This window comes from Chiloscyllium punctatum, chromosome 1 (genome assembly GCF_047496795.1).
Source record: "Chiloscyllium punctatum isolate Juve2018m chromosome 1, sChiPun1.3, whole genome shotgun sequence".
NCBI classification, from domain to species: Eukaryota; Metazoa; Chordata; class Chondrichthyes; order Orectolobiformes; family Hemiscylliidae; genus Chiloscyllium; species Chiloscyllium punctatum.
The window spans coordinates 33494948-33509577 of record NC_092739.1 but is presented as its reverse complement, the minus strand read 5'-3'; the positions used below and the strand labels follow the sequence as shown (position 1 = coordinate 33509577).

Below are 14630 nucleotides of genomic sequence, written 5' to 3'. Positions count from 1 at the left end.
GACCATCCTCCAAGGTAGACTTCGGGACAAGCTGCAGAGGAAAGTGGCCGAGCAGAGGCTGATAGCTAAGTTCGGTACCCATAGGGAGGGCCTCAACCGGGACCATGGGTTCATGTCACATTACAGGAACAGGATACTGATTGGGAATGATCAGCCATGATCATATTGAATGGCGGTGCAGGCTCAAAGGACAGAATGGCCTATTCCTGCATCTATTGTCTATTGTAAATGTCCCAGGATGCTTCAAGCAGGATAGAGAGGGAGGTGAAAGAGATGGAGGAGTTGCATTACTGGTCAAAGAATGTACTCCAGCTGTGCTGAAGGAGGGCACAATGGAAGACTCTAGCAGTGAGACAATATGGGCAGAGCTCAGAAATAGGAAGAGTATAGGAACAATATTGGGATTGTACTATAGTCCTCCCAACAGCAAACATGAGATAGAGATACAAATGTGTAGAACGATCATAGAAAGATTGAGGAGATGGTGATAGGAGATTTTTAATTTTCCAACTTTGACTGGGATTCACTTAGTATTAGAGGTGTGGATGGAGCAGAATTTGAAAGGAACATCCAGGAGGGTTGTATAGAACAGTATGTAAGTAAAGTAGTCCAACTCGTGAAAGGGCCATACTGGACCTGGTGGTAGGAAGTGAACCCAGCCAGGTGGTTGTGGTTTCAGTGGGGGATTACTTGAGAATAGTGATCACAATTCGATAAGTTTTAGGATAGTCATGGACAAAGATGAGAGTGGGACTAAAGGAAGAGTGCTGGGGGAAAGCCAACTATAGCAAAATTCGGCAGGAGCTGAGGAATGTAGATTGGGAACAGCTATTTAAAGGGAAATCCACATTGTATATGTGGGAGGCTTTTAAAGGGAGGTTCATTAGAGTTCAGGAAAGATAAATTCCTGTGAAAATGAGGGATAGAAATGGCAAGATTAGGGAACCATGGATGACAGGTGAAATTGTGAGACTAGCTAATCGGAAAAAGGATGCGTACATAAGGTCTAAGTGACTGAAGTCAGATGAAGCTTTGGAAGAATATCGGAAATGTAGGACTGCTATACTTTGGAATATCAGGAATCTGAAGCGAGGAATTAAGATAGCTAGAAGAGGTCACGAAATATCCTTAGCTAGCTGGGATAAGGAAAACGCCAAAGCCTTTTATTCATATATAAGGAGCAAGAGGGTAACGAGGGAAAGAGTTCACCCAGTCAAGGATGAAGGATGAAAGATATGTGTGGAATCAGAGAAAATGGGTGCAATTCTTAATGAGTACTTTGCATCAGTATTCACCAAGGAGAGGGACATGACAGATGTTGAGGTTAGGGATAGACGTGTGATTACTCTAGGTCAAGTCAGCATAAGGAGGGAGGAAGTGTTGTGTATTTTATAAGGCATTAAGGTGGACAAGTCCCCAGGTCCGGATGGGATCTATCCCAGGTTACTGAGGGAAGCAAGAGAGGAAATGGCCAAGGCTTTAACGGATATCTTTGCAACATCATTGAAAACTGGAGAGGTCCAGAGGACTGGAGAATTGCTAATGTTGTCCCCTTGTTTAAGAAAGGTAGCAGGAATAATCCAGGTAATTACAGACCTGTGAGCCGATGTCAGTGTTAGGAAAGCTACTGGAGAAGATACTGAGGGATAGGACATATACCCATTTGAAAGAAAATGGGCTTATTAGTGATAGGCAGCATGATTTTGTGCAGGGGAAGTCATATATTACAAACCTAATAGAATTCTTTGAAGAGGTAACAAAGGTGATTGATGAGGGAAGGGATGTAGATATCATATACATGGACTTTAGTAAAGCTTCCCCATGGTCGGCTAATGAAGAAGGTGCAATCGCATGGGGTCCAGGGTGTTCTAGCTAGATGGATAGGGAATTAGTTGGGCAACAGGAGACAGAGTAGTAGTGGAAAGAAGCTTCTCAAAATGGAGAACTGTGACCAGTGGTGTCCCACAGGGATCAGTGCTGGGACCACTGTTGTTTGTGATATACATAAATGATTTGGAGAGAAATGGAGACGGTGCAGAGGAGTTTCACCAGGATGTTGCCTGGTATGAAGACTGCTAGCTATGAGGAGATGTTGAGTAGATTAGGATTGTTTTCATTGGAAAGAAGGTGATGGGGGGTGGGGGAGGGTACCTGATTGAGGCCTACAGAATCATGAGAGGTGTAGACAGGGTGGATAGCAACAAACTTTTTTCCAGAGTGGAGGACTCAATTACTAGGGGTCACAAGTTCAAAGTGAGGGGGAAATGTTTAGTGGAGGTATATGTGTAGTAAAGATTTTACGCAGAGAGTGATGGTTGCCTGGAATGCGTTGCCAGTGGAGGTGGTAGGAGCAGGAATATAGCATCATTTAAGATGTATCTAGACAGATACATGAATGGGCAGAGAGCAGATCCTTAGAAAATAGGCAGCAGTTTTAGATAGAGGATCTGGATCAGTGCAGGCTTGGAAGGCCGAAGGGCCTGTTCCTGCACTGTAATGTTCTTTGATTTCTTTGTATCCTCAGCTAGTGTGGGGATTGGACCCACATTGTTTCACAAATAAACCGTTTGTGAGCTAAACTGACCCCCTTGGACTAGGAATGCACATGACAATTACACCTCTGAGGATTGACATCTCTATCTATCTATTAATGCAGGAAAGTGCTCATGCTCACACCAATGGCTCATAATGCTGCTTTCCTTCTGCAGAAAGAATTGCACAATAACAAATATACGCAGACAGGTATGGTGGTGAGGAATCGCCCAACATAGGCTGTTATCCCTTTTGAAGAGCAAGCCACCAGATTGGTAGGAGAGCAAGGACAATGTGCCTCTGGTGTATGGGAGGTTGGATATCTCCAGCTATCTATTGAGAAGGCCTCCAAGTGGCTACACCTGAATGCACATCAAGCTCCAGTGTCTTAATGAAATCTTGGGTCAGGCTCACAACAGATCTTCATGTTTTTCTATGCATCTTCTGGATCCTACTCCTAAGTCAGGATCAAAACAAGAAGAAGCCCAGCTCCCAGCCCCATCTCTATCAACACCTTATGGCACATCTTTGAGGACAGATAGCCATGAATCTCAATGGATGCATTGTTTCTCCAACCCTCCTCTAGCAGAGGTATTAATTTCAGTGGGTCATCTGGAGGAGGCTTGAGGTTGTGTTTTGGTGTGTTATGGACCTGGCCAAACACCCTCAAAGTCTTTTAAGAAGGCCACCCAGACCCTAACTCTTCTTATTTTAAAGGTAGATGTGAGGTGGATATTCCAGGTGTGATGCAGCTAGTTAAACCACTCTGCTTTAAGTAAAACAGAATTTGTTTAAACATTACAGTTGAAACACACACAAAAGAAAACAGAATTTAGAGTAACTTAACTATTTGAAAATTCAACCATCTTGACACCACACTTAACTAAGGAGATGTTCCAATTCCCATAACATCCCATAAACACTCCCCTTGGCAAAAGGTAAATTCGAACACCAGTTCATACAGGCAGGAGAGATTTCTGAGAGAAAGCCAGTCAGGAACCATCTGCTAAAGCTTGAACCTTTCTCCACTGCAAGCAGCTTCTCACTGTTACAGCTAAACCAAACTAGAAAAGACCTGAACTGGGATAACTGGCTACCAAGCTGCCATTGTTAAGCTTGGCTCTTGCCCAGATATGGTGGTCAAGGTTAGAGTGGTGCTAGAAAAGCACAGCAGGTCAGGCAGCATCCAGGAAGCAGGAAAATCGACGTTTCGGGCAAAAGCCCTACATCAGAAATTAGCACCTCTGCCTTTATGACCTCACTTGAAAAAAATACGAGGACAAAATAACCTTTTTAAAATGACAGTATTGTAACAAGTGAATGTAGCCCTGACATAGTTCCGCACTGACAGGAGGAAGACGTGTCTCTTGACACTTGGAGGAGTCCAGCAGACCAGGCTTTTCCTGGGGCCAGTGTAGATTATAAGCCTCTAGACTCCATCATTAATGAGTTGATTGAGATGCAGAAGTGAACAGCAAAACATCAAGTGGAGGTGCCAAAGAGTGAAGACCAGAAAAGTATGCCCAAATTCTGGTTGATACCATGGCTCTAAACGGAGTGTGTATGGCTACCTCCATGGGGGAAGCTGCTGTGATGAAGCAGATCCAACAGAACAATCAGTATTTATCACTCCATCACTTAAGCATTGGATACATGCATTCATTGGTCAGGTGAAAGGAGGTGATGAACCTTGAACTCTCTCCAGGTGCTGGATTGCCTTGAAGAGTGAGGGAGGTGTGATTAAGCATAGAGAAAGAGGAGTGGTAGCCAGATAACCAGGGATTGTCATCTTGTGGCACTCTACAGGTGCCCTGTAGCACCACCTACCCTTTGCCATGAGTGGAGACAACTTTGTCCTTTACTCTTGAATCTCTCCCGTGACTATTAGCCCTTCTACTCACTCTCTCGAAACTACTGTACTTCCCAGTGATTCCACTTCCATCCAAATCCCCAACTCCTGCCCTACATTTGCACACGCCCTAGCTCACCAAACTATCCCCATTGTATTCTCTACCCTTAAACATGTAACACTTACCCTTCTTGTCCCTCTGCCTTTACCTCTAATTGCGCCTTTTATCTCTGCATTCCAGATTTCTCCCTTCATTCCCCAAGAACCTTCCAGTGTCCCGAGCAGCCCTGACCTTTAAGTTACATTCCCCATCTTTTCTTTCCTTTGAACCTTTTCCGTTCAGCCCCTTTTCATGACAGACTCTTTTTCAGTTACACCCCACTTCCTTCCCTCATCAGCTTTACTGATGTCCTTGCTAGAGCAGGTGAGTTATGAAGATGCTAAATTACGAAAGGAGTTTGTACCCAACAGAGTTTAGAGGAAATAGTCAACCTAGAAAGTAGGGTTGAGGCAACAGCTCAGCCATGATCATATTGAATGGTGGAACTGAATTGAGAAGCTTAATGCAATACTCCTGCCCATACTACTTATATTTGTGTACATTGAAATGAGAATTTACTTACATATTTATATTAAAATAAAAGATGAGCTTACTAAGATTTTGTAAAAATGTTGAGTCGCATAGACTCCCTGTTTGGTCCATGTTGTGTATTGAACTCACCACACTCAGTGTCACTAGATGAAGGGGTGGAAATTCAGTTCTGGGTCCATTGATAATTGCTATTTACCAAACTCTGCTAAAAGCTAAATATGTTTGGACATTGGATGAGGGGTAGGATTAGGTTGCCTGTAATGGCCTATGCAGATGAATAGTCTGGTTCTTACTCTATAATTGCCATAACTAGATAACTGGATCAGAGGACTGGGTGCAGTGAAGAGTCAATGCAATCAAGAGGAGAAAGTGAACGATTGTTAAGAAACAAATAAAAAAAGTGGCATAGATATAGCAATAGTTTGTTTGCACGTAGAATTTTGTAGTACACTTCAAATGCCATCCTATCTGTTTTATATCGTATCCTAAATCTAAATAACAAATATTATGAAACTTGAATTGACTTTTAATGTGAAAACTGCAATTAAACATGTGTATTTCTGCAATGAATAGTTGTTTAAAATAAATCCGAAGGAAAATATCTGCACATATAGGGTAATATTTCCTTTAAATGTATGTTCTGAAATGGTAAATCCTTATAAAGAATAAATCGATTATTCCTCGACAGAAGTATGTTGGAGAGATTCTTCTTTGTAATCATATCTGTTTGATTTGCAAGTTTCTATTTATTAAAGCTTTTCATTTTAACAGGCACCACTCTGTGTTGTAAGCCATGGAGAGAGTGGACCAATTCGCTGTAACAGATGTAAAGCCTACATGTGTCCATTGATGCAGTTTATTGAAGGTGGACGGAGGTACCAGTGTGGATTCTGCAGTTGTATCAATGAAGGTTACTATTTTACTTTATTGAATCTTCATATCGCAAACTTTATAAAAGCTTAATAAACTTGACATAATGTTAATCTGTTTAGACAGTGACTGTTCCAGTTTAGTAGATACTTTTATTTCCCTTGTAAATTGAGAAAATGTAAATTATTTTTGATAACTTCCCCTTGTTAAGGCAAGTTCTTTTCAGCTCTCAAAGGTATTATCATGTCAGCTGCAGAGGTCCATGGGGAATGGCTCCTAAAACACACCTGCAGGCCCCATCAGAATATTTCCTTCTTGGCTAACTTGTAACCCTCTTGAGCCCTGACTGACTCTTGCCTCCTCAACCTTAAGTAAGCTTCCTTTTCCTCTTGACTGGGTGTTCCACATCCCTTGTCACACAAGGTTCCTTCCCCTACCATCCCTTTCCTGCCTCAGTGGGACAAACCTATCCAGCACTATCGGCAAGTGCTCCCTAAACAACCTCCACATTTCTGTTGTGCATTTGCCTGAGAACATCTGTCCCAAATGTAAGTGCCCCGTTCCTGCCTAATAGCATTGTAATTCCTCCTTCCCCAACTAAATACTTTCCCATACTATCTGCCCCTATCCCTCTCTATGACTATCATAAAGGTCAGGGCGTTGTGATCACTATCACCAAAATGCTCTCCCAGCGAAAGATCTGACATCAGCCTGGTTCATTGTCAAGCACCAAATCCAATTTGGCCTCCCCTGTAATTAGCCTATCTACATATTGAGTTAGGAATCTTTCATGGACACACCTGACAAAATCTGCTCCATCCAAACTATTTGAACTAAGGAGGTTCCAATCAATATTATGAAAGTTAAAAGTCACCCATGACACCAACCCTGTTACTTCTGTACATTTCCAAAATCTGTCTCTCAATTTGTTCCTCTGTGTCTCTGATGCTATTGAGGGATCTGTAGAAAACTCCCAATAAAGTGACTGCTCCTTTCCTGTTTCTGACGTCCACCCATACTGACTCTGTAAACAAACCCTCCTCGACGACCTCCCTTACTGCATCTGGAATACTATCCCTGATTAGCAAAGCCACTTTCCACCTCTTTTACGTCACCCTCTAGTCCTTTTAAAACATCTAATCCCTGGAACATCCCAACAACCATTCCTGCCCCTGTGATATCCAAGTCTCTGTAATGGCCACGACATCATAGTTCCAAGTACTGACCCATGTTCGAAGTTCATCACCCTTATTCCTGACACTTCTTGCATTAAAATAGACACATTTCAACTCATCACACCGACTGCAACTTTGCCATAACAACTGTCTATCCCTCCTCACAGACTCTCTGCACGCTGTATTCTGGCTGTTCACTAGCTATCATCCTCCGATCCGTAGCTCCGGTTCCTACCACACCCCTGCCAAACCAGTTTAACCTTCCTGAAGAACTCTAGCAGATCTCCCATCCAGGATATTGGTGCCTCTCCTGTCCAGGTGCAACCTGTTCTCCTTGTCCAGGTCCCACCTTTCCCAGAAGGTATCCCGGTAATCCACATATCTGAAGCCCTTCCTCCTATGTCAGTCCTGCACGTGTTTATCTACACTCGCTCTCTGTTCCCAGCCTCACTAGCCCATAGCATCGGTAGCAATCCTGAGCTTGCTGCTGTGCTCATCCTGCCTTTTAGCTTCCAACCTAACTCTTTTCAGGTCCTCATCCCTTTTCCTAATTATGTCATTGGTACCGATGTGTACCATGATTTCTGGCTGATCTCCATCTCCCTTAAGAATCCTATAGACTTGATCCAAGACATCCCTGACTCCGGCCCCTGGGAGGCAACATACCATCTGGGTGTCTCATTTGCAACCACAGAATCTCCTATCTGTTCCTCTCACCATTGAATCGCCTATCACTATTGCTCTCCAATTCTCCCCGCTTCCCTTCTGAGCTTCAGTGCCAAAGACCAGGCCGCCGAGGCTTTCCTCTGGTAGGTCCCCCTACCAGGGAGTGAGGGAAGAGATCGCAGCATCGTTGGTGATGATCTTTGCATCGTCACTGTTCACTAGAGTAGTGCCAGATGATTGGTGGGTGGAAAATGTTATTCTCTTATTCAAGAAAGGAAGTAGGGATAATCCTGGGAATTACGGACCAGTCAGTCTCATGTCTCCGGTGGGCAAGTTATCGGAAAGGATTCTGAGAGTCACGATTTATGGGTACTTGAAAAACTATAGGTTAATTAAGGTAGTCAGCATGGTTTTGTGAGGGGCAGGTCATGCCTCACAAGCCTTATTGAGTTCTTTGAGATTGTGACAAAGCACATTAATTAAAGGTAGAGCATTGGATGTAGTGTACATGGATTTTAGCAAGGCATTTGATAAGGTTCCCCATGATAGGCTCATTCAGAAAGTAAGGAGGCATGTGATACAGAATTGGCTGGCCCAAAGAAGACAGAGTGTGGTCGTAGACAGAAAGTATTCAGCTTAAAGCTCGGCGACTAGTGGTGTTCTGCACGGATCTGTTCTGGGACCTCTGCTCTTTGTGACTTTTTTAATTACTTGGATGAGGAAGTGGAAGAGTGGGTTAGTAAGTTTGCCGATGACATGAAGGTTGGTGGAGTGGTGGATAGTGTGGAGGGCTGTTGTCAGTTGCAACTGAACATTGACAGGATGCAGAACTGTCTGATAAGTGGCAGATAGAGTTCAACCTTGAAAAGTGTGAAGTGATTCATTTTGGAAGATCAAATCAAATACAGAATACAGGGTTAAAGATGGGGTTCTTGGTGGTGTGGAGGAACAGAGGGATTTGAGGTCCATGTCCATAAATCCCTCAAAGTTGCCACACAAATTGAAAGGGTTGTTAAGAAGGTGTACGGTGTGTTGGCTTTGGTTAGCAAGGGGATTAAGTTTAAGAGCCGCGAGGCTGCAGTTCTATAGAATCCTGGTTAGACCACACTGTGTTCAGTTTGGGTCACCTCATTATAGGAAGTATGTGGAAGCTATAGAGAGGGTAAAGAGGAGATTTACCAGGATGCTGCCTGGACTGGAGGGCACGTCTTATGAAGAAAGGTTGAGGGAGCTAAGGCTTTTCTCACTGGAGCAAAGAAGGATGATAAATGACTTGATAGAGGTGTACATGATGGTGAGAGGCATAGATAGAGTGATAGTCAGAGACTTTTCCCCAGAGCAGAAATGGTCATCACAAGGGGACAAAATTTTAAGGTGATTGGAGGAAAGTTTAAGGGAGATGCCAGATGTAGGTTCTTTACACGGAGAGTAGAGTGGTGGGCGCATGGAATGCACTACCAGTAGTGGTAGTAGAGTCAGATAGGTTAGGGACATTTAGGCGACTCTTGGATAGGCACATGGATGATAGTAAAATGAAGGGTATGTAGGTTAGTTTGATCTTGGAGTAGGCACACCATCCAGGACCAAAGGGCCTGTACTGTCCTCGGTTTTAAAGGTTTGCTGGATGTTCCCTTAAGTGATGAAGAGGTGAGTGTTGGGCTGCCCACTGAAGGCTTGACCCTTTCTGATCTAACCTAAGCTGTTACCTATCTGGAATGAGAGAGAGGCAGGTATTACAGAAGATGAAAGTGAGTGGCACAGCTGTTATGTTGTTGCAGATGAAGAGGTGTGACTTGAGCAGTGAGACCGTGCAGAGGTTCTTACAGAGTTAATGGTGTCAGAGCTTGGAGTGGGTAACAGTGAGTGAGGAAAGATGTTGCAAAAAGCAGTGGGATGGGTGGCGTATGAGCCTTCATGGAAGGTCAATAAAGTAGCAAAGATAAAGTGACTTTGAGATATTGGAGAGAAGATAGTGGCTAGGAGAAAGTGAGGACTGCAGATGCTGGGGATCAGAGCTTAAAAATGTGTTGCTGGAAAAGTGCAGCAGGTCAAGCAGCATCAAAGGAGAAGGAGAATTGACGTTTCGGGCATAAAGCCTTCTTCAGGAATGAGGAGGTTGTGCCAAGCAGGCCAAGATAAAAGGTAGGGAGGAGGGACTTGGGGGAGGGGCGTTGGGAATGCGATAGGTGGAAGGTTAAGGTGAGGGTGATAGGCCGGAGAGGGGGTGGGGGCGGAGAGGTCGGGAAGAAGATTGCAGGTCAAGAAGGCGGTGCTGAGTCTGAGGGTTGGGACTGAGAAAAGGTGGGAGGAGGGGAAATGAGGAAGCTGAGGAAACCTGTATTCATCCCTTGTGGTTGGAGGGTTCCTAGGCGGAAGATGAGTCGCTCTTCCTCCAGGCGTCGTGATGCCATGGTGTGGCGATGGAGGAGGCCATTTTGTTGGCAGGTGAGTGGCTAGGTGTTCTGGAAATGGTGTGGTAGATGGGGCTAGAATCGGATATGAGAGCTCCATAGGGTGTGTGTAGGTAATTAATGAGGTGAGCTTGGTAAGATACGCTGAAAAATCACACTAGGTCTCATGCAAGAATCCCTCCAAAAATATGCAACATGACTCTGACTTAGTGAAACAAAAGTAAGATTCAGCCCTGTGTTCTTCAAGGGAAGATAGTATAGTATAATTCAAGGTTTAATGCTTCAACCCAAACACGTATTTATTCATTTAGCTTTCAAATTGCAACACAACAGGGGTCTGTTCTTTTTCTAAGACATTTAATTGCTTTATGTATCCCAGGAGGCAAAGATTTACATTCTGAAAGCTTACCATGAACCTCCTTATTCTGGTATATTTGGAAACAAATTTTAAGAAGTCTTTTCTTGAAAATAAATTGCTTTGGTTGGTTTACACAAACTAATCAGGCACGTGGAACTGACTTTCTTAAGTTGCCTTGTTTGATTTCATAGCTAAATTATCCATCAATTTCTACACTAACATTACTGCATTCCCTCAGTTGAAATCAGACCATATTTGTTCAAAGAAAGATCTGTCGAGTCTGTGGGCTGGGAGTAAGTGGTTGGCTTTCTTCCAAGTTCATTGCCAGAATTGTTTGACTGGAACATTTTACTTTAGTTGGATTTTATTCAGTTGGATCGTAATAACCCTTTCCCTTATAAAGTAAGCTTGTTAACACTGGATCTTAAAAATCCTTCTTCCTGCTGCCTCCTCACAAATTCTAGAGCAATAATACAATATTAGGCAGTCAGTGTGAAGAGGATTACTGCACTTTATGTTGTACTGTAACTACAGTTAATGACTGCTATTCATTGCTATGCTGCAATAGGATTAATAAGTTTTGTTTTCCATAAAGTCCATGTATGAATGATAATATTTGCTTGTGTTTAAACTGCTTCTGTAGCAACTTCTCTGGGTTGTTGCCGGTGCCACGTGACAGTGAGGCAAAGAATAGGGAGAGAGTGCAGTTGAACACGTGGCTGCAAGGATGGTGTAGGAGGGAGGGCTTCAGATATTTGGACAATTGGACTGCATTCTGGGGAAGGTGGGACCTGTATAAACAGGACGGGTTGCACCTGAACCAGAAGGGCACCAATATCCTGGGGGATAGGTTTGCTAGCACTCTTCGGGGGGGTTTAAACTAATTTGGCGGGGGATGGGATCCGGACTTGTAGTCCAGCAAGTAAGCTAGCTGTGTGTCAGGATGCCCAAGACTGTAGGGAGGCTGTGGAGAAGGTAGCACTGACAGGGACTACTTGCGGACACAGAGATGGGCTCAAGTGCGTATACTTCAACGCAAGGAGTATCAGAAATAAGGTGGGTGAACTTAAGGCGTGGATCGGTACCTGGGACTACGATGTTGTGGCCATCACGGAAACGTGGATAGATGAGGGACAGGAATGGCTGTTGGAGGTTCCTGGTTACAGATGTTTCAGTAAGATTAGGGAGGGTGGTAAAAAAGGAGGGGGGGTGGCATTGCTAATTAGAAATGGTATAACGGCTGCAGAAAGGAAGTTTGAGGGGGATCTGCCTCTGGAGGTAGTATGGGCTGAAGTCAGAAATAGGAAAGGTGCAGTCACCTTGTTGGGTGTTTATTATAGGCCCCCCAATAGCAGCAGAGATGTGGCGAAACAGATTGGGAAACAGATTTTGGAAAGGTGCAGAAGCCACAGGGTCGTAGTCATGGGCGACTTCAACTTCCCAAATATTGATTGGAAGCTCTTTAGATCAAGTAGATTGGATGGGGTGGTGTTTGTGCAGTGTGTCCAGGAAGCTTTTCTAACGCAGTATGTAGAGTGTCCAACCAGAGGGGAGGCCATATTGGATTTGGTACTCGGTAATGAACCGGGACAAGTGGTGGGCTTGTTAGTGGGTGAACATTTTGGTGATGGTGACCACAATCCTGTGACTTTCACCTTGGTTATGGAGAGAGATAGGTGCGCACAACAAGGAAGATTTTACAATTGGGGGAAGGGAAATTACGATGCTGTAAGACAGGATTTGAGGAGCATACGTTGGGAGCATAGGCTGTCAGGGAAGGATGTGGTGGAAATGTGGAACTTTTTCAAAGAGCAGATACGACGTGTCCATGATATGTATGTACCTATCAGGCAGGAAAGAAATGGTCGTGTGAGGGAGCCTTGGTTGACGAGGGAGGTTGAATGTCTAGTAAAGAGGAAGAAGGAGGCTTACATAAGGTTGAGGAAACAGGGTTCAGACAGAGCAGTGGAGGGATACAGGATAGCCAGAAGGGACCTGAAGAAAGGGATTAGGAGAGCTAAGAGAGGGCATGAAAAATCCTTGGCGGATAGGATCAAGGATAACCCCAAGGCATTCTATGCGTATGTGAGAAACCTGAGAATGACGAGAACGAGGGTAGGTCCGATCAAGGACAGTAGTGGGAGACTGTGTATTGAGTCAGAAGAGATAGGAGAGGTCTTGAACAAGTACTTCTCTTCAGTATTTACGAACGAGAGGGACCGTATTGTTGAAGAGGAGAGTGTGAAACGGACTGATAAGCTAGAAGAGATACCTGTTAGGAAGGAAGATGTGTTGGACATTTTGAACAACTTGAGGATAGACAAGTCCCCCGGGCCTGACGGGATATATCCTAGGATTATGTGGGAAGCAAGAGAGGAAATTGCAGTACCGTTGGCAATGATCTTCTCGTCTTCACTGGCAACGGGGATGGTACCAGGGGACTGGAGAGTAGCGAATGTTGTGCCCCTGTTCAAAAAAGGGAATAGGGATAACCCCGGGAATTACAGGCCAGTTAGTCTTACTTCTGTGGTAGGCAAAGTAATGGAAAGGGTACTGAGGGATAGGATTTACGAGTATCTGGAAAGACACTGCTTGATTAGGGACAGCCAGCACGGATTTGTGAAGGGTAGGTCTTGCCTTACAAGTCTTATTGAATTCTTCGAGGAGGTGACCAAGCATGTGGATGAGGGTAGAGCAGTGGATGTAGTGTACATGGATTTTAGTAAGGCATTTGATAAGGTTCCCCATGGTAGGCTTATGCGGAAAGTCAGGAGGCATGGGATAGAGGGAAATTTGGCCAATTGGATAGAAAACTGGCTAACCGGTCGAAGTCAGAGAGTGGTGGTAGATGGTAAATATTCAGCCTGGAGCCCAGTTACAAGTGGAGTTCCGCAGGGTTCAGTTCTGGGTCCTCTGCTGTTTGTAATTTTTATTAATGACTTAGATGAGGGAGTCGAAGGGTGGGTCAGTAAATTTGCAGATGATACGAAGATAGGTGGAGTTGTGGACAGTGAGGAGGGCTGTTGTCGGCTGCAGAGGGACTTAGATATGATGCAGAGCTGGGCTGAGGAGTGGCAGATGGAGTTCAACCCTGCCAAGTGTGAGGTTGTCCATTTTGGAAGAACAAATAAGAATGCGGAATACAGGGTTAATGGTAGGGTTCTTAGTCAGGTGGAGGAACAGAGGGATCTTGGGGTCTATGTACATAGATCTTTGAAGGTTGCCACTCAGGTGGATAGAGTTTGTCAGAAGGCCTATGGAGTATTATCGTTCATTAGCAGAGGGATTGAATTCAAGAGTTGTGAAGTGATGTTGCAGCTGTACAGGACTTTGGTTAGGCCACAGTTGGAGTACTGTGTGCAGTTCTGGTCGCCTCACTTTAGGAAAGATGTGGAAGCTTTGGAGAGGGTGCAGAGAAGATTTACCAGGATGTTGCCTGGAATGGAGAGTAGGTCGTACGAGGATAGGTTGAGAGTTCTCGGCCTTTTCTCGTTGGAACGGCGAAGGATGAGGGGTGACTTGATAGAGGTTTATAAGATGATCAGAGGAATAGATAGAGTAGACAGTCAGAAACTTTTTCCCTGGGTACAACAGAGTGTTACAAGGGGATATAAATTTAAGGTGAAGGGTGGAAGGTATAGGGGAGATGTCAGGGGTGGGTTCTTTACCCAGAGAGTGGTGGGGGCATGGAATGCGCTGCCCGTGGGAGTGGTAAAGTCAGAATCATTGGCGACCTTTAAGCGGCATTTGGATAGGTACATGGATGGGTGCTTAATCTAGGTTAGAAGTTCGGCATAACATCGTGGGCCGAAGGGCCTGTTCTGTGCTGTATTGTTCTATGTTCTATGTCTATGTTCTATGAAGCTGCTACAGATCTGTAATTTTCAGCTGATTATGTGACACTTTGGGAGTCCTTGCAACACTGCAGTGAAATTTCAGGGCTGGTGTATTTTTCATGCTGTGAAAATGATGATGAACGGGAGTACAGCAAACTTTGTGTTTGCCAGTTTCCCAGGAACTCTGAGCTGTGACCAAACTGGTCACTTGATAACAAGCTGCCAACTAGTGGGTGTTTTGGACAAATGAACATTGGAAACTTGTGTGCAGCTACAGTTCTTAAATGTTTGAAACTGCAGCTTAAAAGATTCAGGGTCAATAGACAGTAGGTGCAGGAGTA

At 44.3% G+C, this 14630-nt stretch overlaps 1 protein-coding gene across 3 annotated transcripts in view; it reads left to right on the top strand.

Moving 5' to 3' along the window:
* sec24d (SEC24 homolog D, COPII coat complex component) overlaps nt 1-14630 on the top strand; it is a 210362-nt gene that overhangs the window by 104299 nt on the left and 91433 nt on the right. For all 3 annotated transcript variants that reach the window (XM_072589129.1, XM_072589119.1, XM_072589137.1), the window contains one exon: nt 5745-5883. In XM_072589129.1, the coding sequence (XP_072445230.1) occupies nt 5745-5883 (139 nt within the window). The remainder of the gene's footprint in view (nt 1-5744; nt 5884-14630) is intronic.